The sequence below is a fragment of the Rhinolophus sinicus genome, chromosome 13 (genome assembly GCF_057876585.1).
Source record: "Rhinolophus sinicus isolate RSI-liver-muscle chromosome 13, RSI-T2T, whole genome shotgun sequence".
NCBI classification, from domain to species: Eukaryota; Metazoa; Chordata; class Mammalia; order Chiroptera; family Rhinolophidae; genus Rhinolophus; species Rhinolophus sinicus.
Window position 1 is genome coordinate 21,735,532 of NC_142513.1, and position 26,846 is coordinate 21,762,377.

At 42.4% G+C, this 26,846-nt stretch overlaps 1 protein-coding gene across 2 annotated transcripts; it reads right to left on the reverse strand.

Annotated features, from left to right (window-relative positions):
* Positions 1–221: 221 nt before the first annotated feature.
* MAPRE1 (microtubule associated protein RP/EB family member 1) lies at positions 222–26,846 on the reverse strand. Of its 2 annotated transcripts, none has more exons than XM_019748524.3 (7): positions 26,707–26,846; positions 22,283–22,406; positions 12,619–12,764; positions 9,915–10,122; positions 7,318–7,430; positions 3,561–3,713; positions 222–1,955 (listed from the first exon to the last, which is right to left on the reverse strand). In XM_019748524.3, exons 2-7 carry the CDS (start codon positions 22,401–22,403, stop codon positions 1,899–1,901), a joined length of 798 nt encoding a protein of 265 aa, XP_019604083.1. In that variant the 5' UTR covers positions 22,404–22,406; positions 26,707–26,846; the 3' UTR covers positions 222–1,898. The 2 variants fall into 2 exon arrangements, with proteins under 2 accessions (XP_019604083.1, XP_019604082.1); XM_019748523.3 differs by lacking the exon at positions 26,707–26,846 and adding an exon at positions 26,315–26,452.

Consider the following 26,846-nt stretch of genomic DNA (forward strand, 5'->3'; position numbering starts at 1 on the left):
TGAAAGACCTCACATAGTAATATGAGAATGTAAGCCAGCAGGAGGCTGAGAAATGTAACATGAATAGAAAAAAAAAGGAACAGGCTTAGAAACAAACACAGTTGAAAAAATAGTGAAGGATTTTTAAAAGATCAGTCCTAATTTAAGAAAGGAGCATTGGTACTTTGTCATTTGAACCTAAAAGAATATACCCAGGGCAAGACAAATTTCAGAAGACATGACACTCTTGAAATACAGAATTTTATTTAGAAACTGTTTAAAGTAGAAAAAAACCCTGTCAAGAAAGACCAGGTGGAAAATGGTTCCCAATAAAATGGAATTTAGGGCAACAAAAGTCTAAAAGGCCACGAAAGAGAAATAGCACCACTGTTATTTGAACAATGGCTAGTTAACTTGCATTTTTGGCATTGTTAATCACTGAATCTGGGTTTTCCTCTGAATTCCACACATAGCATGCACTACACAACAATTTATCATAAAATACCTGCTTTCTACACACATTTTAGGACAAGCTACCACCGGAAACAAATCAATACAAATACATCAGGGGTTGAACAATCTCAGTAGTGGGTGACACACATTTTGCAGAATTCTGCCAAACAAAGGAACTGAGTAGGCTGTGGGCAAAGCAAATGAGGGAGCGTTAAGGAATGAAATACTTTAAATATTAATAATTAATTCAGACACGGCACTGTATTTTCTGCAAAAGAAAATTAACATTTAGGAACACGCTAACGAATTTTATCTCCAAAGAGATTAGTGCACTGGCAAAGTATTCCGGTACCAGGGGAGGGCTGTGGGACAGCAGGTACCCAAACAGCCAGCCTTGCAGATCCCAAGGTGGCGATGGCCTGCCCTGATCACTCCCTTTGCCAGACGTCCAGAAAGAACTTACAGCATGCTCACCTGCCTGCTGACCTTCCACTCTAAGCAGCAAACTGGAAGGAGCCAAAGAGGAGTCCCCAGTGGGGAAGGGGCGCAGAGAAGAGAAACATGTTCAATGTAAACTTAAAAGACAGTAAAATGGGACACAACCCCCATTCAAATCCCAGAGATGTGGGCAAGCCCCCAAAAAGTAGTTGTTGGAATTAAAAACTGAACACACCTCATTTCCCAAAAAAACACAATACATAGAAATTTTAGGGGTAATTGGAAAAATCGTCAGAGAAATATGTTCAATGAAAATCAAGCTATTCAACTTCAGGCTGAAACACACCCTCTATTCATTCAGGCCACATTACCTCTTGCTTCTTAGCAGAGATGCAACTGGCCAAGGACACCCAATGGCTCTACAGAGCAACATTTTAAACTTTCCTTCCGGGCCAAGGTTATGCCTACGAAGATTCAAGCAGCCCTGCAAGGACTGTGAACAGCAGGTTCCAAAGGTTCCAAGGTCTGGCCCCTCCTTCCCACACGCAAGGTCAAACACATAAAATCTCCTGTCAGGTTACATTTTACATTTTGAAATATGGAGGCATATTTTAAATACTCTTAAGGCATTTATTTATTAAAACGTTCTCTGCCAAGATTTCACATTAGCTTAAAATTCAAACCAGTCTTTACATTTCTCTACTGAGGTCTCCACCTCAGCGTATCGCATAAAAACCCCTTCTCCAGTCATCAGCATTACCACCATCCATTCGGGGAGCCCCATGGTCAGCCTCTTTGTTCCCTAGGTGAACCAACTAGATGTTAATACTGCTCTGCTACAAGGTAAAAGCTCCTAACTCAAACTTATTGGAAAAGGAGTGAAACTTCTGCAAAGTGCACTTTAAGAAGAGGTACTTTTTGCTTATGAAAAGAAACCAGTGAGTCCTCTAAGAATAACAGGGAGTATTTTACAGTTAAGCACATGATTTGGAGTGAAGAAGTCAATGTCGCTCTGATGGTCCAGGCTGTCAATACTCTTCTTGTTCCTCCTGGGGGCCCCCTTCATCGGGTATCACAAAGCCTTCCTAAAACGGGAAAATGAGAAGGGAAATGAGGAAAGCTATTACTCAGCACTGAATGATCAGTTTCTACTGTGGGTTCATGTTCCTCTATTCAAAGTCTCTCAAGTCAACAGTCCTTCCTGCGTCCACCACACACTTGGCACGTAATGGCACAAGGCCCGGGCACCACTACTTTATTACTTAGGCAGTGGAATTACATTTCACAATCAAATTTACCCTCAAACTTTTGGGGGTGATGGATGGATGTAAATTCTCTTGATTACAATGATGATTTCACGCGTCATCAAAGTGTACTTAAATATGTGTAGTTCATGTCTCTTATACCTCAATAAAGTTGTTTAAAAAACAGGAAAGTCACCCTCAAAAATCCCTGAGGTCACCATAAAGTTCAGTACCACAGCATCTCCTCTCAACACACTGTCTCTAGAGCCAGATTATCCTTTATGCATTCCTCTGACTGTACTGAGGAACCATGCACACTACTTAAGAGTGTTGCGGGTGTTTTTAGTGTTTACACAAAAATCTCCTGTGCAAAAATAGCTGCAAGATTGACCCAACATTAGTGGCCTGGGAAAACAGCAGATTCATGGCTCCCACCTCACACTCGCTGCAGGGCATTCTAGCACATACTGGCTACACTAACATAAAAATTAGACTTCCCTTTCAATCACCATCTTCATTTTTTTTTTTTTTTTTTTTTTTTAACTAAATCTCTACTGCTGGATTTACTTAAGATATGACCCCACTAAAATAATATGCAGACTAGACCAGGGACCCCTATATCTTCATCATTTGGCACAGGGCAAGCCTGAAAGAAGAATTTATTTAACAAATTATCAACTTTTCAGTCATCTGTCTTAATCCCCCAAATTCACCGTTTAAAGGCTAGTGTTAATAACAGCACCGATATTACCTTATATTTGCATACTGCCACACATACTACAAATCACTTAGATATATACTGTAGTTTGATCCTACAGACCTTGCTGATGCAGGAGAATTATAAGTAAATATAGCCATTAAACAGTAGACACAGTAAGATACCAAATTCTAGACCCAGGGAAAATCAGTCTTCCCTGATCAGCTAATGTCATGATGAATATCAGCAGATTCGGCTGTGTAATGCACAGGGATCCCAAGTACCTTGACCACAAAGCACTGTGAGGGAATGAAAACCAGGCACCCTCCTGGGAGGGAGGAGCAAAGGTGGGCAGCACACATCAAAAAGGGACCATGTGCCTGGCTGTCCAGGGCATGCCTGGGCCCAGATCAAACGGAGACAACGCAGCTGCAGGGGGAGCAGTGGGAATGGCGGGGTTAGAACAGTTTGTGGCACTCATCATCTAGCAGTGGCCACAAACTACAGGATCAGGGCAAGTCAGCCACCTCCTTGTCCCATTCTGGCCTCAAAAGCACAGACCTCAAGCAAGGGCTGAAGCGGGGCGGAGGTGCGCTCTGGCTGACTCTGAGGGGTCAAAGGTGAAGTCCTTTGATGCTACGCTGGAATACAACAGGCATCAGCACTGAGTTTGCCGAAACCAACCAGATAAAATTCATTTTCTCTTAGGTGGCAAAATGGCAAGAAAATATCCTCATGTCAACACATACATCGGTGGCATAGAGAATGTCCACAATCCTCTGCAGTACAGGGTTGTTTTCCCCTTCGTTCTCCTGGCAAATCAATTCAATGTTTCTTAGCTTTCCAAAGTAGAAATCTCTCTCTTTTTCCAAGTCTTCGACAGTGAGTTTCAATACGTTGACCTACACAAAACATTAAAAAGGGTGAGACACCTGGCTTTTGTGTACCAGTATCGTAACAGACAAACTTCTAACCCAAAAGGAGATGTGGTCTTTCATCAAACTCTCTAACACGGACAAAAGCCCACTTTAGTTTAAGGTCAATTTTCTTCAGCCCCAGATAAGTAACATGGGCTTGTTCACAGTCACCTTGACTATAATAATTCCCAGGAAAGGGCAGACTATAACTATACCATGAAACAAGCAGGAACTTCTCACGGACTGAGAAAAGATCCAGGAGGAAAAACTATGGGAGCCTGAGACAAAGAGGGAAGCCAAAGCCAGCCCACATGGTGGCTAACAACCATAAATTGAGTCCTTACCCAGGCATCGGTCAATTGAGTCCAGGTCTTTCTGCGTGTGGAGGTCAATGGAAGGAGAGGGTCTGGTCCAGGGGAACAGGGTAGGAATGGCAAGGCAGGAGGGGGAAGACTAGCTAAAGATGACTAATACTAACCAAAGACGCTAGGAGTGAGGACGGGCTGGGCATGGAACACTCAATGGTTCTTTCCCCTACTCCCACCCATATACTGGAGGGGGGAGAGGGGAGGCCAATCCATGACCCGAAAGAAAAAAAAGCATTTGCTTTGGAGACGGTCCTTGTACCTGTCTCTCTCCCAAGAAGAGTCTCAAAAGGGAGAGAAGACAGCAGAGGCAGGTAGCAGACCCACCACATTCCACTGCTGGCTCCCTCCATTGAGCACATTGTCCCCTCACCACACATGCTGCAAGAGCCTTCGGGAGCTCTAATCTCCAGAAAGGGCCAATGAAGAAATAAGTCAATCCCAGAGCTTAGGCCAAGACTCTAGCCATGAGTAATAAAAGTCATAACAACTCTCCTGGTTGATCCTCTGTGTATTTTAAGCAAAGTGCATCTTCGTTCCAGTGTAGTCAAATCTATGACATGTGAATTCACTTTAACTCTCACTGAATGCATATTACAAGGCATACAGTGCAGCATAAAATCCTCACAGGACTTACAGGCTAGGGCCACACTGAAAGCCATGCCAGGAAATCAAAGGTGCAGCACCCGAGAACAATGTGGATACCAGGGAATATGAGAGCCAGAAGGCACCACAGAAATCAAGTCTAACCTTCTGAAGTTACAGCTGCAAAAACTGAAGCAAACAGCTCATCTAGCTTCCCCACAGCCTGACGAAGAAGCCAGACATACCACAGGGATGTCCCAAGTAGAAGGAAGCTCCCCGCTCATAACATGCAGTCAAGGAGCATCCAGAGATGAGGAGCCACCAGGACTATTCTGTCAAACACTTAACATCACGTCAATCATCAAAGACCTGAAGAGACCAAACCAGAATCAAGGTTCTAGACAGCCCTTTGCTATTCCTTTATCAACCAGAGAAATCACTTTTTAAAATAACTGAAAGTGTCAATCAAGTTACGACCATCACCTAGTAGCCAGCAAAACTAAATCATCCCTTCCTCCCTCCCCATTCTCATTACCCCTGCTGTAACTGCTGCCAGTTGCCTTTCCTTAAACCATTAGTCAGCCCCAGAGTTCAGTACGAAAGGGGACAGAAGGACAAAAGTTGACCAATCCCAGCAACAGGAAACTGCCTTGGATCTTCAGCTCCAAGATCCAAGAGCCTGAGAAGAGGCCTTCTAATCACATTAGTGACTGAGAAGGAAAGGGAAGCCAAAATAGCTTAAAAAGGTACGCTAACTTGGAGTCCACCTATATACTCATTTCACTAGTGCTTCCCTCACAAACCCAGTAAAACCTTCTCTGGCCTACAAATCATCCAGGGCATCAGACCCCATCCTTCTGTGCCCCACCTGTAAGGCCAAAGCAGCATGTCTCCTTGGTATCACTCAGTAACTATGTATCCACAAGAAACTTTCAATAAATATACACCAAGTCACACTGGCTTTCACCTGGCACTCCTCTAAATGCTTAGTTATGAGGTTATTAAAAATCAGTGGCTAGTAATCAGTGTCACTCTTAGAAAAGAACCTTCTCTTGTAGTAAAGTAATAGATGTAACTTAGGAAGCCCAAGAAGAATGCTTAGGACCCGCACTGGCCAATCTGGTAGCTACGAGCCATACATGGCTATTTGGGCCCTTAAAATGTGGCCAGTGCAATTAATTGAGATGAACTGGAAACATTAAATACACACAGGATTTCTAAAACCTGGTATAGTAGTCTCCAAATGTAAAACATCTCATTGATAATTATTTGTATTGATTACATGTTAGAATGATATTTCGGATATACTAGGTAATGTGTTATTCGAGTAAATTTAACCTGTTTGTTTTTACCTCTTTTAATGTGGCTACTAGAAAATTTCAAATTATGTATGCCTCACATTTCTGGTTCACATTCTATTTCTACTGAACAGAGTGCTGCTCTGGACTAAAATCAATGAAAAATTTCTCCAGGATGACTTAAGAATGTGGAATCACTGAAGATCCCCCAAGGATATGAACACTACAAGGTAATTTGTATAGAATACACTATTTTTCTCTTAGCCTAATGAGCACATCTGGCTTTATTTCCCATATTGGTCGTGTCCCCGGGGCCGCCATACTTTTGTTGAGGGCCACAAATTCAAATACTTTCAGGGGCCAGAAAGATGAGCCAAAGGAGTCAGTAACAGGGTGTGGTCAAGACTTAGGTAACCTGGATAGAAGCTAAAATACTTCATGCTAAATATATATACATTAAAACCCTGTGCAGACCAAAGTACTTGAGACAAGCTGGGCTCAAATCCCAGCTCAGGTTACTTAACCTCTCTGAGCCACAGTCTTATCTGTAAAGCCTCACAGAGCTAACACAAAAGGAAAATTAAAGCACTTAACATCAACAGCGTAATGGCATACGCACTATAAAAATGTTAGCTAGTTTTGTTTTTATTATTAATGTTCACATATTCTATACACATTAACACTTGTGTACAATTTTGAAACTAGGATTAATCAAGAGAATCCTCTGAAATCCAACAAACAAAACAACTAAAAGCATTAGTGAGAAAATATCTAAAAGTCTAAAATTTGTTCTCATCCAGAGACCTCTGACAGGTACCTTGAAGGATATTAACTATCCTGAAAAAGACACGTCACATCACTGACCTATTAAGAACAGAAGAGCAATAGGTTTTTCATACCAGTTCCTCTCTCAACTTGAATCTCTAGGGACCCAGGATTTCAGCAGAGAAACTGTAAACTCCATTTTTGTTTTCAATTATTCAAAAAGAAACTGTATTTTCTGTCAGAACCAAAATTCAAGAAACACTCTGATTCCCACAGAACCCTGACAGCATTCCAGTTATTCAACAGGGTTCCACTGCATAGGTGGGTTTCTGAACTCAGACGCTGGATTCTGTCAACTTACAGATCCCAGAAATGCCTGACCCCTCTCTTCTACCTCCACCTCCTCGCTCATACTCCACACACAGCACCCGACGTGCTCACACACATCACAAGTACTGCTTCAGCGAGCAGACAAAGCAGGTCCTCCCACAAGAACACAGACAAGCCTCCCCTGGTCAGTGCAACAAGCGTCCTTCCCCTGCAGTGACCTCCATCTTGAACGCGGGAGGGGCCTACCTGCTGCAGCAGTTCGGCTGCTTCGTCCTCCCCGTTGCCCACACCAGGATTCCTCCGCACCACACCTGCGCCAGCCTTAGGGGTTCTGTGTGTTGCAATGGGCCTCTGTGGAGCTGAGAAGAGTAGACATCTTTTTAAGAGCAGAAATCTCAAGACAGAAAGAATCCACCAGACAACATGAGGAGGCTGTGACCAACTGCCTTCCACTGTAATGAAGTGAAGGGGCCCAATGTGAAGAGCCCAGCATGTATGACAACACCCCCAAGATTGCCCAAAGTGGTTTTTCACCCTACCAGCAAGGTTAAGTACCAATTTTAGCCACAATTTTTTGTGTCAGGAGTAAGTCCTTCTCTGAAGTCTTTTTGCCACTGGCGTGAATAGAACTATTACCTGGAAGAAGCACACAAAGGTGATCTACCTTAACCCAGTTCCAACCAAATCCACCGGCAAGGCAGCTTCATGGCACAAGGCAAACTTCCCGCCAGGAGCGAGCTCACAGTCCTAGATGTTGCCAGGTACCCACAGTTCCCCATCTGGAAAGTATGATGCCTCCTAACTCAGAACCTCAGGCTTCTTGCATTAGGAAGAACAGCAGGGTAGAGACTCTTCCTAATCCAAAATTAATTACTTCAAAACCCTTACCTTGCTCACCTTTTAGTTGTTTAGAAGGGTTAGGAGAGAAAAGCAGCAAACTGACTAGGATTCACAGACTTCCCTCAGTAGCAATAGTCAAAAGCAGACAAAAACAAGAAAAAAGTAGTAAAGGGGCCAACCTATCTACAAGTTAAAATAATCAAGACTGGGCTACCTCAAGGCCAATGTGTTATTCATGACTTTATTCATTCGTTCGGCAATTATCTTGTAAAGCTTGTACATTATGCCAGGCTTAGAAATATCTCATCTTCCTGACACCCCAGATTACTCAATAACCATAAGGTCTGTCACCTACAATAACAGGCATTTCCTCTGGATGACCTCTAGTATCATCTCCAGTATGTGTATCTCTAGAATGTTTATCCTGAAGACTAAATGCTTAATGCACGCCTCTGCTTGCCTGTTAGTCACATCTGAAACATGAAATGTGCAGGGTTATGTATGCAGTTCCCTATTCTAAATAGCTCAATTAAAGTACTCAATATTTGGAGAGACTGGAATCCTCGTGTACTCTGCTGATAGGAATGTAAACTGGTGCAGCCACTTTGGAAAAGTCTGCACAGGGTAAACAGAATTACCATCTGACCCAAGAATTCTGCTCCAAAAGTATATACTCTTGGATACGTACCCAAGAGAAATGAAAACATATATCCACACAGAAACTTGGATAAGAATGTTCATAGCAGTATTATTCATAACAGCTAAAAAGTCGAAACAACACAAATGATTAACTAATGAATAAATAGAATGTGGTATAGTCACCCAATGGAATTATTTAGCCATAAAAAGGAATGAACTACTGATACATGCTACAACATGGATGTTGACATGCTAAATGAAAAAAGTCAGACACAAGAGACCACATATTCTATGATCCAATTTATATGAAATGCTCAGAATAGGTAAACCTACAGAAAGTGGATTGGTGGTTGCCTCAGTCTGAGGAGGGAAGGGAGTTAGAGGAAAATGGGATATGACATTTATTAGGCACATACCAGGTTTCTTTTTGGGGTAATGAAAATGTTCTAAAATTGACTGTGGTGATAGTTTAACACATCTGTAAATATACTAAAAACCACTGAATTGTACATTTCAAATGAGCGAATTATATGGCATGAGAATATATCTCAATAATGCTATAACAATTAAAAGGTACTCAATTGTCCTCTCTACCTACCAGATGGATCAGCTTCTCTCTTGAAGTACTAAGGGACCTTAGCTAATGTTCTTGCCACCTTCTGGAAAAGGAGTTTGCATCAGTAGAACATCCACCCTGCCCCTAGGTATAGGTATATTCTACTGCAAACACATCTTGGGAAACCTACCTGGCCAAGACCTTTTAGAGAAGGTCTCTAAAAATAGCCTCCCGCCACCTCCCAAATTCTGCTGGCATCACAGCAAGCCAAAGCCTCATAGCAGCTAAAGTTCTCGGGAGGGCAGGGAAGCTGTAAGTAAGCACAGGAAGCTGGTCTACAGACAAGATGATGATGCAGAGCCAAGAGCAGTCCTTGAGAGACTGAAAAAGCTCCTTCAATTCCTCGGAGCTTCGGTCTGGTTGTAACTTCCCACCCAAGGGTTCTGAGAAATGTCCTGGTGTCCTAACTAAAGCTCTCTTTTATGTGACCTAACCTAAGGGGTTTCTATAACATACAACTAAAGAGCACTCATTCAGGCCCCAAAAACAACTCTCTGGGGCAAACAAGTAAAATTCCCATTTTATAGGAGGAAACTGGGGCAGAGGCGAAGTGGCTTACACTGGGCCAGCGACCTAAGAACAATCACAGGTCTGCCTGATGCCACACTCCGTGCTCCTGCCACTTGGCTGGGATTAGGCTCCGTAAATTCCCGGAGCCTACGGCTACTCAAAAAGTTCTGGCTGAATGAATGAATGAATACCTGGAGTGCTATGATTCGGAAACAGTGTTTCTGCTTTGTCTTTTTACCTGCACTGCTAGAGCTGAGAGGTTTCTTCGGTTTGTTCAGAGCCGGAGCAACAAGGGAGGGAGCGACTGCAGTCTCTTGACCTTGTCTGGCAGCTACGGGGTCATAGTCTTTTCCATCATAGTTTGCATCAAAAAACTTCTTGAACCACTGAACGAATTCAAAATTGTCCTGAAACTTTCCTTTTACTAATTTGTCCACAGGAATTATCTGCAGAGAAACATCAAGACTGTTTAGCCCAAAGCAAGAGGTTTTTGGCAAGCGTCAAACATGTCCATGCATCAAGTCAGTATAAAGCTCTGCCAAGAGGAGAAAAAAATAGTTCAGAGGCAAGAACTTACTGCTAAGTAAGCCCCTGGAATTTTAGAGAGCAGTTTCATTCAGTTTGCCTTCCGTGGAGTACTCCCTCCGCCAACCTCCCTTCTAGTGCATCAAAAGGAATCAGAAATGAAAAAAAAAAAAAGAAAAAAAAAATACCGTATCTAAATCATATACACACTTCCAAACACATCCTAAGATATTTCATTCCACTGTAAAGAGTAAATCTCCCATGTAACTTACATGGACAGTGTGTGTCACAAAGTATGAAATTCACAGCACAAACTAACCACAGGTATCTACAATGAACTGTGTTAAAGAAAATTCTGTCTTAAAAATAGGTCAAGGTGCAGAATCAGTCCCAGGATAGATTTCTTCAAACGGTATGTTTTTCAAGTAATTTCAATCCTATTAAAACATATTTTAAGGACTCTGTAAGTTTATTATATAAGATTACTGTGTCATCTGGTATTACTTCAAATCGTTGGACTATTGGGGCCAGAGCTTAACTATCTTTTAACTCTTCAAGGATTCCAGTTGTAATGGTATTTTTATAAAAGATTATATATATATATAGATATAGATATATAGATATATAATTTATTTATTTATATATACATACATACATATTATATACACATATATGTGTATGTGTATATATATATATATATATATATACATATATATGAACTATATCTGCCCCTGAGCAAATAAATATAATTTTTAAAAATTACTTTGTATGACACTGAAACATTTACAAATAAAATGTTATCTCTGGAAATCATTTTAAAATAATCCAGGAATACAAGAGGTGGGATAGAGGTATAGCTGAAACACAACTACCCATGAGTTGATCATTGTTGAGGTACATGGGGGAATCACTGCACTATTATCTCTACTTTTGTATACTTGAGAAATTTTCCTTATTCAAAAAAATAAAGTTCCATAAAAAGAAAAAGAAAAATGACTGTATATAAGCTACACCTAGTATTAAAACTATGCCTGGTAACTAAATGATGTTCTTAAAATACAAATGAATACTTTACATATTGTACACAGACAAAACTAAAATAAAGACTGATTTCAAAGTAAATAAATACCAGACACACCACCAGCATAATTAGGGAGTAATTATAAGCATTACTAAAACAATGTTTTCCAAAACAAATGGTTTAAAAGGATAAACCCTTCTAACTGGGCTAGGGGTGCTGCTTACATTTTGCAATACAATTCTGGGCCACTGAAGGACGGGGATGCGTTCTGAGAAACGCACTGTTAAGTAATTCGGTCATTGTATAAACATCAGAGAGTGCACGTACACAAATCTGGATGGTACAGCCTACTACCCACCTAGGTTATATGCTATAGCCTATTTACTGCTCCGAGGCAATAAGCCTGTTCAGCATGTTACTATACAGAACAGGAGATTAAATCAAGCACAAGAGAAAACGATGCAACCAAGAGACGGGTTAAACATGGGATGTACGAGGCTGCCGCTGGCATGACAGGCATAAAAGTTTTACAGCAAACTTTTTTTTATAAGTAGAAAGAGTATACTCTACAATAACAATTAAAAGTATAGTACACTAAATACAGAAACCAGTAACAGTCGTTTATTATCAAGTATTATGTACTGTACATAATTATACGTGCTACATACTATACTTTTATATGACTAGCAGAGCAGATTTATTAAAAGCATCAAAAACAATGTGTTGTGCTACAACATTACGATGGCTAAGAAGTCAGAGGAATTTTTCAGCTCCACTGAAATCTTACAGGACCACCATCGGATACGCGGATATGCAGTCCTTCGTTGACCAAAACATTGTGTAATATGGTGTATGACTGTAATCTATTACCTACTAAAACAGAGATAATGTTTGTCCTAATGGAGCCTGATGGACTGTGTTTCTGGCACCTTCAAATAACCTTGGGGGCAAGAGAGAACTTCCCAACACCCACCTAGGATCTTCCTTGTACCTTGCTTTTATAAAGCAACTATTTCTGGAATCTTCCCTATTAAAACTACTTTTTCTACTATATGGTATGCTTTCCAGGAGTAAATCCAGACATTAAAAGAGTTAGATCTCAGATTGAGATTAAATAGTAATATTAAAAAGAAAAAAAATCACAGGTACAGATTTACATGTTGATTCCTCCAGAGAGCTACTAACTGCTTGATAAAGAAAGACAGCTAGGGACCTGGGGGTAGGAGAGCAGAGGGAAAGTTAGCTCCCAGTAAAATCTATGTTAACTAGAGAAAAGGTGACTATAAGTTGGGAAAAGAAAAAAAGAAAACGTCCCAAGTCATGGGCCAGCACCTGTATCCTTAGTAACAATCACTAATTAAGAAACAACCTAAGTGAAAGAATAAAATTTACTTACTTTGTCAACACCCATCCTCTTAAAACCTGCTTGTAGTATTTTGAAGTTCTGGATGTATTCATGTTCTAGCTTAGCTTGGAATTTCACTTTCTTCAAGGCAATGGAGCCAGGGAACAGCATGTCCATAAACTGACAATAGGCAGCCCCTGAATGCACAACAGCAACAGAAGAAGAAAATACACAGGAGGTCATCAAATGCTATTATTAAAGAAGCAGTAAACTTTTACCCAAACCCATTTAACCCGTGTACAATTTAAGAAGTTGTAAGGTGGACCTACAAAACCCAAGTTTCATTAACCACTTGTTTTCAAAGTCATTTTTTAATCAATAACAAGACTGGTTTTACCTCAGGTTCTATAACACACTTGAAACTTGGAAACCTATGGTGAGGAAGAGAAATAGAATGTTTCTATGAAATTTTAAAACTATTTTTTATTACATACCAGCAGAACAATAACATGACCACTGCAAAGAAAAACGAAAGCCCAAAATAGAAAAAAGGGAAATAGGTGACATTTTCTGATTTTTCACAAGGACATACCCTCCACCCCACCAGCAGGAGGAGGGATTTCCCAAGTATTTCAAACATCCATCTTCTGACCTGGGTTAAAAAAAAATGTTTTTTCCAAGATGTCTGTCTTCCAGTATTTCAGGAATAAACTTAACTATGTTCAATGCAGCATTATTTTCAATAGCCAAGATATGGAAGCAGCCTAGGTGCCCACCAGCAGATGAATGGATAAAGATGTGGTACATACCTTGTTTCCCTGAAAATAAGACCTAGCCGGACAATCAGGTCTAATGCGTCTTTTGGAGCAAAAATTAATATGAGTCTTATATTAATTTTTGCTCCAAAAGACGCATTAGACCTGATTGTCCGGCTAGGTCTTATTTTCGGGGAAACACGGTACTCGCAGGTTATTTTTCCAATGCCTACCAAACTGCACTCTCCTAATACAGGGCAGGCTTTACTGTACACTTACTTCCCGCCCATGGCTAATTCATCAAAGGAACAAGCTAGGGAAGGAAGCAAGAAATCCAGTGACCAGGCAGTAGGTGTTCTGCAGAACTTGAGACCGCCACAGTATGTATATTCAACTTACTACAAATCAGGCCAAACTGGCTCCCTGCCAGCTTCAGCATAAAGAGCCATTATCATTATTTTTGGAAAGAAGATGCAATGAGAGCAAAAGCACTTCAGTGACCAGTGATATTCTTAGTAGAAAGGAGCATCCGAAAATAAAAGTCTGATTTTTGAAGTAGCTGATTTATTTACTCATCCAAAAATCAAACAAACAAACAAATAAATACTGAGGGCATTCCATGTACCAGGCACTGCATTAGCAATATTTATAATTTTTAAAAATAGGAACAACTAAGCGTCCTAAATCCTAGAGGACAATGACCCAGTGTCTTCAACAAGCTAATACCATGAAGAGGGGTAATTGCTATATTTTAAGAGACTTAAAAATCATAATTTACCAAGTGAAATGTATAGATCTTGTTTAGATCCTGATACATACAAATCAACTTTTAAAAAAAGATATGTACAAGATTACCTACTAAACTATTAAGCATCTATACCCATAGCACTGCTTTACAAATAAAAAAAAAATTTTCTGAAACAACCAAATAACGTGCTTTTACTAAATGCACAGTATTCTCAAACTATCCATAGGACTTCCAGGCAAAGTCAACCAAAACCACTTAAAAGCAGCAGTCATCTCCTTCTCAGAAAAGCCTGCTTGAAAAACTATCAGTCTTTATTTTAGAGCTAGAAAAATCCTTAGAGCCTTAAATTTAAAAACTGAGGACGAAAAACTATGGCCCAAAACTACAAAGGCCAAAGAGCAGGGGTAGGACCAGACCCCAGGTATCCTGACTCCCTGTCCACTGGGCTTTTCCACATTATTAACCACCCTTTGAGAACACCCTACAGTTGAGTAAAGAAGAATTTCCTGAATCTGGGAAAAGAAGATACACACCATCCTGCAATACTTTAACTTGGCTGAAACAGAGTTAATTTATATTTAGAAAAACATTCAGACCCCAGTAAAAATGGACAAAACAACTGGACAATTCACAAAAGAAATGTAAATTGCTAATAAGCACAGAGGGTCTAGCCTAGGGAAGTAATTTTTTAAAAGGGAGGCAAAGATCTACACATTAAAACTGGTTATCATAACTTTATTCACAGGAGTAAAAAATGGAAGCAATCTATATCTCCAATAGCAGGAGCAATCAATTACATAAATTTTTAGCATACCATCTGCCCGACAAGATTATGCGGGCATTCAAAACACAGTTTTACTTTTTTAGGAAGAGCTCAAGATTTAATATTAAAGGAAAAAGCAGGGCCGGTCTGGTGGCTCAGATGGTGGGAGCTCCGTGCTCCTACACCAAAGGCTGCCGGTTCAATTCCCACATGGGCCAGTGCCAGATGGCTTAGTTGGTTGGAGTGCGTCCTCTCACCCACAAGGTTGCCAGTTCGACTTCCACAAGGGATGGTGGGCTGCGCCCCCTGCAACTAACAAAGGCAACTGCACCTGGAGCAGAACTGCACCCTCCACAACTAAGATTGAAAGGACAACAACTTGACTTGGAAAAAGTCCTGCAAGCACACGCTGTTCCCCAGTAAAGTCCTGTTCCCCTTCCCCAATAAAAAAAAAATCTTTAAAAACAAAAAAAGAAAAAGCAAGATACAAAACCTATCTATAATGTCTATGTATGTAAAAATACCCATCTTGATATATATGCACAGAAAAAAGACTAGAAGGAAACAATTAGGTTAAACCATATGAAATTACTGTTTTGTAGATCAAAAATAACTACATAGTGGCCATCTCTGAGGGATGATACTGCACGCATTCCATTTTTTAAATATTTATTTATGTACTACACAGCGAATATTACTTTTATAATCAGAACTCCCCCAAAAGAAGGTAAATGTTTAAAAGAAAAAAGTGAATCAGCTGCTTTATATAAAAAGACTGAAAACTCCTGGCCTATAAATGTCTCAGTTGGGTACAGAACAGGTTAAAAGGGACCTTCCTTCCAACCTCTGCCTTAACAAAGGCTGGCAACCCAAGCAGGGCTAGAAGAGGACCCCTCTTAAATGGCTGCTATCCCAACAATCTGCAACAGAACAGGCCCACATAATCTGTGGCTTAAGGATGCAGACAGACTTAGGGTAGGACCAGCTGTGTCAGGACATCAACTACCAGGTCTCACTAACTGCCACAGCCCCACCCTAGCAGGATCTGTGCTTCAAGCAGAGAACACAAAACAAGGGCACAATGCAGCCCCTGCTCCAAAAATTAACAATTATCTCAAGTGCGCTGGCTCTCAACCCTTTTGGGTCAAGGGTTCCTTGGAGAATAAGATGAAAGCTGCAATCAACATTCTATACAGAATAGATGTTCCCCTATCAGGAAACTCCAGATGAAAAACTCCCAGTGTTTAAACTCAAACACAGGAAACACTCTGACTATTAAATGTAAGTGGTTAAAGCTTTAGGGGGTAGTGAGGCTTGACTCCTCCTAAAGGATGAATATAATTTTGAAATAAGAGGGCTGTGAGGACATTTAATGCAGACATTTAAAATCATCCTCAAGATATTTAACATGGGAAAAGTAATCCTATTTTAATTTTAAAAGCAGGAAACAAAACTGCACAACACATGTGTGTTTGTATATGTTACGTACTGCAACAACCTGTAATACCAATAGACTGGAAATAAACTAAATGTCCCTTAACCTGGGACTGATCCAAGGAAATTTCTGTACTGCACAGCCATAAAAGAAAATAAAGTGGTATCTGATATTCGGATATGGAACACTCTCCGGAATATACAACGAGATTTGACACACTACCATTTGTGTAAAAAGGGGAGGGAATGAGCACACACGTGCACGCACGGACACGGACACACACACACACACACACACACACACACACACATACACACACACACTGCAGAGAGATGGACGCCTTTTCGCTTGTCCTACACAGTCTGTCTGGAGGCTACTCAGCTGATAACACTGGTTTCCTCTGGGGCGGAAAACTTGGTAGCTGGCAGACCCAATTAAGAGGGACACTTATCACTGTTTCACCTTTTTGTTCCTTTCGAATTTTAAACCATTTTGAGAATTTCGGTTATTCAAAAAATAAAAACCAGGGCCGGCCCGGTAGCGCAGGTGGTTAGAGCTCCATGCTCCTAACTCCGAAGGCTGCCGGTTAGATTCCCACATGGGTCAGTGGGCTCTCAACCACAAGGTTGCCAGTTCAATTCCTCGCATCCCACAAGGGATGGTGGGCAGTGCCCCCTGCAACTAGATTGAACACAGCACGTTGAGCTGAACTGCCGCTGAGCTCTCGGATGGCTCAGTTGGTTGGAATGTGTCCTCTCAACCACAAGGTTGCCGGTTCGACTCCCACAAGGGATGGTGGGCTGTGCCCCCTGCAACTAATAAACGGCAACTGGACCTGGAGCTGAGCTGCGCCCTCCACAACTAAGACTGAAAGGACAACAACTTGACTTGGGGGAAAAAAGGCCTGGAAGTACACACTGTTCCCCAATAAAGTCCTGTTCCCCTTCCCCAATAAAATAAAATAAAAATAAAAATGAAAACCGTATATACAGTATGTCAATTATGTTGAAAAATTATAGGAAAACACAGAAAGTGTAAACTTGGGCAAGTTGTTTAACCTCTAACCTTTGTGTGCTTCAGTTGTCTATCCTGAAATGGGGGTGATGGTCTTTACCTTCCAGATTATGTATGTAAAGCACTTTGGAAAATGCCCAGCCTATCATAAGCACTCAATGAATAAGGCCACCATCAGGAAAAAATACAGCTAAAAGATAACAATGACTACATTACTAACTTGTGACATTACAGTGGACTATGGTTTTCTTAATGTTTCAGTAACAAGGAGTTAATCACTTACAATCAGAAGAAAATAAGTTTCTTGCCTTTTGTTTTGCTTTAATTAAGGCAAAGAAATTAAGGAGATGCTGGAAGAGTTAAGCAACAAAGTTTGAAGCGATACTTCCTTGAGCACAGGAGTGACTCAATAAGAAAGGTCTCTTGCAAAGCCTGCAGACTAATGTGGTACAAGAGAGAAGTGGGGGCAGGGGAACCTAAAGAGAACCTAAGTGTCCAGTGAGGGGGCCACTGTGGCAGCAGTAAGCAAACTGAGAAGGGGCTGGATCCAAAACACCCTGCAGAAGAGATACAGAACTTTGTGAACTAGCTTCAAAAGATGATTCTCAGGCCGCGCCACTGGAAGAATGGTAAAATCACAGCCCCAAATGGAGTGTTTGGAAAAGGGAGTCCAGTTGAGGAGAAAAAGTGGGGGAGGCCTGGTTAGGAGTGTGGTCACACATCCTTCAGAGCAGCACGGGCAAGACTGATACGCTGTTTTACAGAAACTCAAGGACTGGCGGGGCTACACGATAAGCTGAGGAAAAGGAAATCTAGCCTTTGCCTGGGAGCATCTAAACACCTCTCCGATTCTGTGCAGCACACAACTATGGAGGAGGCCAAGCTGGAGGGGAGAAGGCAAGAAGAGAAGGGGGAGCTAAGAACATTCAGCGAGGGCCACGCGACATTTCCAAAGCACCACGCTGGGCCCTTGAAAAAGTGCAGAAGGGCCTGAATATGGAATGGAACTGTGGGAACAGAGGGATGGGTGACAAAAAGCAACCAGCATCCTCTTTCTGACACAAGCAATCCCTCATCAGAATCCGGATGGCTCAGTTAGTTAGAGTGCGAACTTGAACAACAGGGCTGCCGGTTCGATTCCCACATGGGCCAGTGAGCTGCGCCCTCCACAACTAGACTGAAGACAACGAGCTGCCCCTCCCACAGGGGCAGCCGGATGGCTCAGATGGTTAGGGAGCAAGCTCTCAACAAGGTTGCCAGTTCAATTCTTGCATGGGACAGTGGGCTGCGCTCCCTGCAACTAAAGACTGAAAACAGCAACTGGACTTGGAGCTGAGCCGGCGCCCTTCACAACTAGATTGAAGGACAACGACTTGGAGCTGATGGGCCCTGGAGAAACACGCTGTTACCCAACATTCCCCAATAAATTTTTTTGAAAAAAATCCTTCTCTGTGATCAGATTTGTTTACTTGATGACTAGCTCTCCAAAACAGGGAGACTACAGAATATAATGAATCTTAAAACAACCTGCCAACTGTCACTGAAAGTTATCCGCACCTTATCTCACTACAAGAGCCAAGCAAAGGTTCGTTTCACTGTTTTGGGGGGTGGGAGAGCCCACAATACTAACAAAACCAACCACTTCACAGGCAGCCAGCACATCAATAGTACAGGACCTCAGAACTTTGTCTTCTCAAAGGAAAAGCCCATTCCTACCTCTTACAGCTTGTGTCAGGTAGAGAATGCTGTCTGCTTGACCCTCTTCTCATCAGAGGTAAGAACAGGAGGCATCAGAGTTAAAGGCGACTGGGATTCTGCTTGGGCCTCAGTAAATGCAAGGATCTGAGGAGCCTCCCTTTCTCTGTGACTCCAATCCCCTGGCAGCAGGCCTTTTTCAGGGACACAGTATCTGCAGCCCATCCTGTTTGGTCTCATACTGGAAGCTGAGACCTGGTTTTCTAAATATTAATGTGAAACACAACACAACCAACTACATACGCTAAAAGAAGCCCAACGCAGATCTCAAGAGAAAAAGTTATGAATGAATAAAAGTTTGTTCACAAATCAGTTAAGTGTCCTATACGTACTACTTTCTACTGGGGAAAAGTACTTTGTCTAGGATAAGAAAGTGGCAGCCAGCAGGCAAAGTGGAAATTCTTCACAGAATTTTAATGAGACGGTATCGGTGTAATTATATGTAATTTACATTTAGCTCTCTTCCAAAATCTTCTTTCAAAAAGATATAATATGTATGTAGCAGAAAGAGTGTAGGCTGTGTGATCAGAAAAATCTGGGTTCAAAACCAGGCTCTGTAATGCACGAGCTGTGCCCCATGGGCAATCTCATCACCTCTAAACTGAGGATGTGCCCTCCCTTGAGAGCTATATTCACTTCCAGGGTCTGGTAAAGAATTCCTATCTGACAGCTGTTTTCACACATGGACCAGGTCCTACTACCCCAGTTTATAGATGGGGAACTAGAATATTAAGGGAGTTGTCCAAAGTCACATGGCTCAGAGCAGACTGAAGCCCCGTCACACCCAGTCCTGATGACCACGACAGCTCCCTGTCTGAATGACATAAATCTGGAGCCTGATCAGCACATGTACAACTTACTACACATGAAAAGAGATCTCATTTTCCAAGTAACTAAGTGAAATATACTTTGGAGTATATTTACAGAAAGAGGTAAATTTTATGGAGAAATTGCTGGTGAAAAAAGCTCTAATGAAAACTAGGATGACCTCATCCCCACATTAGTCATAAATCACGAGGCAAACAAGTGCTTTAAAAGACTCCAACAAATGGGGACGTGGAGATGAAACTGAGGAAACTAACAGAAAATGGGGGGAGAGCAGCCCAGATCAAAGGCTAACCACCTATGCCTCTGACTAACAAAGTAACTCATGTTTAATCCGCATGACTCTTGGGCACCACTGTTTCACTGAACCGTCTTCACATACAGCCTTCCTCTGACCATCTGTAAAACTGGGATTAAGCCTCAAAAAGGAAGTAAGAGGGGCAAATGAAACTAAGACCAAGACTAGGACACAGCTACAAAATAAGGAAGTACACAAGCTGAATTCATTTTTTAAAAATCGTAGAAATAAGAGAAATCATTTTAAAGTGATCCAAATGGCACCAGTCGGTAAAAGAAAAGTCTAAAAAGTAGGGCACAGGGGTTAAAGAGCATGGGCTTTTGATGTGAATGAAGGTTCAAGTCTCAATTCTGTTCCTGGTTGTATAACCCTGGGCTTGTTACTCAATTTCTCTACGCCCGTTTCCTCATCTGTCAAAGGGGGTTAATAAATACCCCTACTTCATGGAGGTACAGTGAAAATTAAGAGATATTTGAAAAGCATTTATATAATGCTGGCACATAAGTGTTCAAGTAAATGATTGTTGTCACTACTAGGATAAGCTGAGGGTTTTAATTCTCTATCCCATGAACAAGATAAGAATTTAAGTAGCAATAGGATACACATTTCATCTTTCTTCTGACATATTCTTGACCCCACCTCTTGTCTTGTTTTAAATCCAGTTTTGATAACCCTGACACATTCCTTATGCCAGGACAATCAGGGGTAGTCAGCAGAACTCTCAAACGGTGAGACAGGAAATCTTTTGAGGAAGTACAAACTGATAACACCTTAGTGAAAAGTAATTACCAAGAATCTATAAAGTTCTGGGATGGCCGGTTAGCTCAGTTGGTTAGACCGCGGTGCTCTTAACAACAAGGTTGCCGGTTCGATCCCCACATGGGCCACTGTGAGCTGCGCCCTCTACAACTAGATTGAAACAACTACTTGATTTGGAGCTGATGGGTCCTAGAAAAGCACACTTAAATAAATAAAAGTTAAAAAAAAAAAAACTATAAAGTTCACACCCTTTGACTAGAATTTCGTTTCTAGGAATCACTGAAGAAATAAACACAGATAAGATTTATGTTAAAGGATACTCAACCTAGCAGTATTAGAAACAACAGAAATATTAGAAACAAGCCTAAATGTCCAAAAGTTGGAAGATATTTAACTCCAGCATATCCACAGAAAGGAATAGTAGATAGCCATTAAAAATAAGTATTTCCAAGAGAGTTAACGATACTAAAGAATGTCCACAACATAATGTTGAAAAAAGCTAAAATATATACAAATATACATGTGTCGTATGCACAGAAAAAAAGAGGGCCGGCCCAGTGGCTCAGGTGGTTGGAGCACCGTGCTCCTAACGCCGAGGTCGACAGTGGCCAGCGTGAGCAGCTGGCAGTCCGCAAGAGCTGCCGTGAGCCAACGACCGGCGACCAGCTGCCTCAGCGGAGGGAGCGCAAGGCTCGTAACACCAGCTTAGGCCAGGGAGCTGCGTCCTACACAACTAGACTGAGAAACAACGGCTTGAACCGGAGTTCGGGGGGAGGAGGAAGAAGAAGGGGGGAAAAAAGAAAACTAAAAAGAAAACATCCAAACAGTGGCTTGCTCTGAATAATGAAATTATCTGCATTTTTTTTCTTCTTTCTAGTTTTCTAAATGTTATACAATTAGTATCTACAGAAACAGAATATGTTTTTGTTCTTGTTATAATCGTTACCCCTCTGCCAAATTCTTATTAAACAGAAGTTTGATAAAATTATGAAATGGCATTTGCCTGACTTTGGTCTTGTGCTACTTGGAAGAAGAAATGCCACTAATAAACTAATATAGAACTAGAACAATTACCATTATTGTCCTCAAACAAAACATTTCAAATCTGGATGCAAAAGCTCCGATGGAGACCTTAGGTTAGCTAAGCTGCAGGCCTCAGAATGCAGTCCCTGCAGCGGGAGATGTAGACTCACAGGCCAGAAGCAGGCTCTTTTTAAGCACAGTTCCTTTAAGAGCTGCGAAGAAATGGGGCAGCCCTAGCAGAGAACCTGAACCTCTGGCTTCTGCAGTCAGATACGGACCTGCATATTCCTGAAGGACCTGCAGGCTTTCCTGGAAAAGTGGTCTAGTGGATTTCTCTTACCTGAGCACAACTGTTCGACCTTTGTCAAATTCAACTGCAGAGACTCATTGATCCAGGCCAGCATGTCATGTCGACTTAGGTTATCGCTGGTGACTGACGTTGAATATACGTTCACGGCCATCTTCTACAGCATGTGAGGAAAATAGAAAGGTTTGCATTATTAGGTACGCAAGGAAGAGCAAGCATTTCCTGCAGGAACTCTCAATTTTTAAACTTTGCCTTCTTCCCCAAAAAGCCAAATCAGACACACTATGATTCATTCCAGCCATGAAATCCACTGGATTTTCACATATAAACATGACCTGAATGAAATGAATTGCCCAACACCACCAGCCTAAAATTTAGGTCCCATTTTAATGTGATTAGTATAACATTTTAAGCTATAAGAGACACTAAGACATGATTAAATGCTTTATAAAGGGAGGCTGATGCACAAACCAGAATGTTCTCTGGTTCTCTGATTAGAAACTGTCAGACCAAGCTTATCCATTAACATCAAAATGGTTACAGTAGTTTTCTTCAACAGTGAGCTTTTTATTAATTCCCCTTTTGTTTTCACTATTTTCCAAATTTTCTTTAAGGACTAGATCCACTTTTATAATTAAAAAGTAAGCTTTGTAATAACCTAAGTACTACAAAGATGGTGGGTGGCAAATGACCTTACAGTGAAGAGTCTTCAGTACTAATTCTCTGTGAGCCACCTGGGGATGTGGGAGGGCATCTGAGAGCCTACTGAATACCAAGAGCTTCACAGACACTTATCATTAACCCTCACAACTCTCTGCAAGGTTCACTTCATTCTCTTCATTTCACAGACAAGGAAAAGATTTCCACACTGAAGCCCTGGGAATTGGCAGCCAAGCCTGCCCAGTCTCGCTTCCCTCCACCCTTCTACCAGGCTTTCAAACTCAAAACAACAAAAACACATTAATTTAAAATGCTATTAAATGTGGATGCCATCATCCTCCTCATTCAGTCTACACGTTTTCCTAGCCCTGTTCTAGGGACCGGGAAACAGAAGCAGGAGAGACAAGTTGCCTGTCCACAGAGTTCACATTCTAGTAGCGGAAGTTTAACACTGACCAAATACACAAACAAATGTCATTTCCTATTGACCAAGATTACCTTGATTGCTGGTAGAGAACAGACAGTGGGAAGGGAAGACTCAAGCAATCTGAGGTAAGGGCAGTCTAACCCAGATCTAAATGAAATGCCTGGGCAGTAGCCCTGAGGACATGTAACTATAAAACACTGGATTTCATAGCGACCTTGACTCTTAAAATTTTCCTCACTTCATGAGGCACCAATATTACCAATGGGGGGTGAAAAAAACTCAGCAAATCTGGAACCACCAATAGACCCCATGCTCTCTTGGGGCACTTCATTTCCTCCACCTCATGACTACAGTACGAGTTGTTCTTCCCCCACACGTCTCCTGCACTGGCTGCTGCATGAGTCACACAGCTCCAGAATGAGGGCAGGAAGAGATGGAGATCTACCCAACTAAATACCCTTTTTATGAGCAAGGATGACTGAGGTCTGGAGAGGTAAGTGACTTATCAGGGCTGCGCCCTCACATCCCACATTCACCCACACAGCACTTGGCACAGTGTTTTGCCTACAGTGGGCTCTCAGTCAATGCTACTTGTTTTCAGGTTGGCAGGACAGTGTCAAAGAAAGAGAAATCTATATAAACTTTTTTTCAGAAAGCAAACCATCAACACTTACATTCTTAAACTCAAATGATAAAACTGTTACAAAAGAAGCCAGCACAATTTAGCTCCTGACTCCACTGGGAAATTAATCCCTATAAATTAATCCCCACGTTCCCACAGCACTTCAAACCTCTAAGACAGGCATTATCACACTGGATTGTCAATTATCTCTGCATTTCTGAATCATTCCCGGACAATATTTGGGCCAGAAAGCAATTTACTCTATGCAAAGAGCTGAGGATTTCAAGCCAGGAGGACCTGGATTTGAACTAGAGGCTGTCATTCATTAGTTGTATGACCTTGGGCAAGTTAGTAAACTTCAATACACCTCAATTATCTGGTGAGTTAATGCCACCTATCTGAAAAGGCTGAGGTGAGGTTTAAATGAAAAGGTACACAAAATACTCAGCATGCTACCTGACATAACAGGTATTATTAGGTCCAGGGCAGGGAGGGACCTTGTTGCACTCATTCTCCCAACTCCAGCGCCAAAAACAGAGACCTGCCATACTCTCTCTCATCTGGGTCCACTCCAACAGCCCTCAAATTACTCTCAATCTGTTCCAGCACAGCAGCCAGAGAGAATTTTCTGCATCACCAATCAGATCAAGTGTCTCCCCGTTTTAAAATTCCTGAATGAATGAATACATGACATGCATATTGTGAGCAAAATGCTATTATCAGGTACCAAGGCGAGACACATCGGAACAAAAAACATGGTCCCAGGCTGAGCACTTGTAATCTATTTTGGCGATATTCATACATACATCAGGTATCGTGTGTGTCACGCTACCATAAAATGTAAGCAGCTAATTAATGAAGCCACGTGTGTCTCTTGACCACACCCCAGCTCAGAAAACGTTAACGGCTTGTCATAATTTAAAACTATTTCATTAGCAGTATATTAATACCTGGTTCCATGCAATCCGAAAATTCTGCAGAAACTAAATATATAGGGGGAGGCACCCTGTGGATGTGCAATAAACATCCACTGACTCAACCAATTAATTGGCTCTTCCAGGCAGTCAAAATAGAGCCCAGTTCTCAGAGCTACAGCTAAGACAGCTCATTCTTCCTCCACCGGATTGATTACATTGCTTGGCCTCAATGGAAGACTCCACGACCACCACACAAAACTGACCATTAAATACCCTCCTTGATCCAGGGTTTCACTGCCTCAAAAAAGCTCCTTCTTGTCTCCCGAGTTCTCTCTTCTCAAGAAGTTCTCCTAGCGGGCTCCCAAGTCCATCCTGATTCAACACTAGTGATGACCACCCTCTGACTTTCAAGGCACCATATTGAGCCCTGAAGAAAGAGGCGGCGGGAGATGCTACCAGAAAAAAGTGATGTGACCCTGGATAAACACTTCAGCTTTCTGGATCACAAATGGCTTACCTGTGAAAGGTGAAAACAATGTATTCTACACAAGGTGGTGGTGAGGTTAAATGAGGAAACACTTCAGTTAAAAGTACATCATGTCCTAAGCTTCCCTATGTGACAGAACTGTGACAAGCACTCTGACACACCACCCAGGGCACAGTGGTAGGAAACATGCTAAGTCTGGACCTCAGGGAGGCAGCGTAATACACAGGTTAAGAGCCTGGACTCAGGAGTCATGATATGGGTTTAGCCACTTGCTGGACAGCAGCATAAAGCATCACCACTTCACCTCCAAGAATCTAAGTGCACTCATTTGCAAAATGAAGATAGTATCTCTTAAGAGACAGTATGATATTAAATGACCTAATACCACATCAAGCACTTAACACAATGCCTGGAACAAAGCAAGCACCTAATTAGCAAATAGTATTATTACTACTCTTAGAAACACACCATTAAAGAGGTGGATGCCAGGCCTGGAGTGCCTTCCTTCAATGAGCCTCAGGATCCTCATGCCCCAAAGGGGGCAGAGGCCAAGCTCTGCCCTGTCTTGACCCCAGGGCAGCTGTCTTCCTAGTAGTGATTTTAAATTCTCTTGTCCGTGTATACATTTTCTTATTTCCTATCTGTCTTCCCACCACAGTGTAGGCTCCTGGAGAGCAGGATTTTGCCCTCCTGCTCCTGGGTGTATAGCCAGCGCTTACCACAGTGCCTAGCACCCAATAGGCGCTCAACAAATACCCAAAGAAGGAAGGAGTCCATTGAGCTGGCTTGCTTTTTGTCACGCACCGCGTTAGAGCTTTCTATGCGTACTATTATCATTGTCCCCATTTCACGGATGAGGAAACTGAGGCCCAGAGAGATAAAAGCACCTGCCCAAGGTCGGTCGCACAGCAGGGAATCAACCCTTGGTTTGAATCAAAACCCGAACTCTTACCATGAGACGACACTGCCTCCTACAGTGGGGGTCCCCAGAGCTCCCAGCAGGACCCACTTCAACTACACACACCCCCTTATCTGGGCTGGCCACCCCGGAACCTCCGGCCACCGCTGTCCGGGTTCCACACTTCGGCCACGGCCCAGAAGTCCCCACGCGGCGTGGGGCAGCCCCCATTTCCGGTCCGAAGCCCCGCCCCCCGGTAAAGAAGAACGCGCGCCCCCCAGCCCGCGCGCGCCGGGTCACGGCCCCGCCCTTCCCCCACCCAGACCGAATCGTACCGCCGTGGGGAGCGTCCCGGGCACCGCCTGCAGTGCCCGCCGGCGCCTGCCCGGCCCGAAGCCCACTTGGCCGCCCCCCGGCCGCCGCCCCGTGCCCGTTAACTGGCTCACCGGCTCTCGGGGGAACCGCGTCCACTGCTCGTGCCCGGCTCCGGTTCCGTCTTCGTCTCGTTCAAACTGCCCGACCCCGCCCGCTCGCGCGATGACCTCACACGCACCCCCCCGTTACGCGTCGACGTAAAGGTTAGTCA

Coding starts and splice junctions, on each gene's coding strand:
- MAPRE1 (XM_019748523.3), bottom strand. Junction 12,765..22,282: donor GGTCGAACAGTTGTGCTCAG/GTAAGAGAAATC, acceptor TTGTGCATTCAG/GGGCTGCCTATTGTCAGTTT. Junction 7,431..9,914: donor TCTCAGCTCTAGCAGTGCAG/GTAAAAAGACAA, acceptor TACTCTTCTCAG/CTCCACAGAGGCCCATTGCA.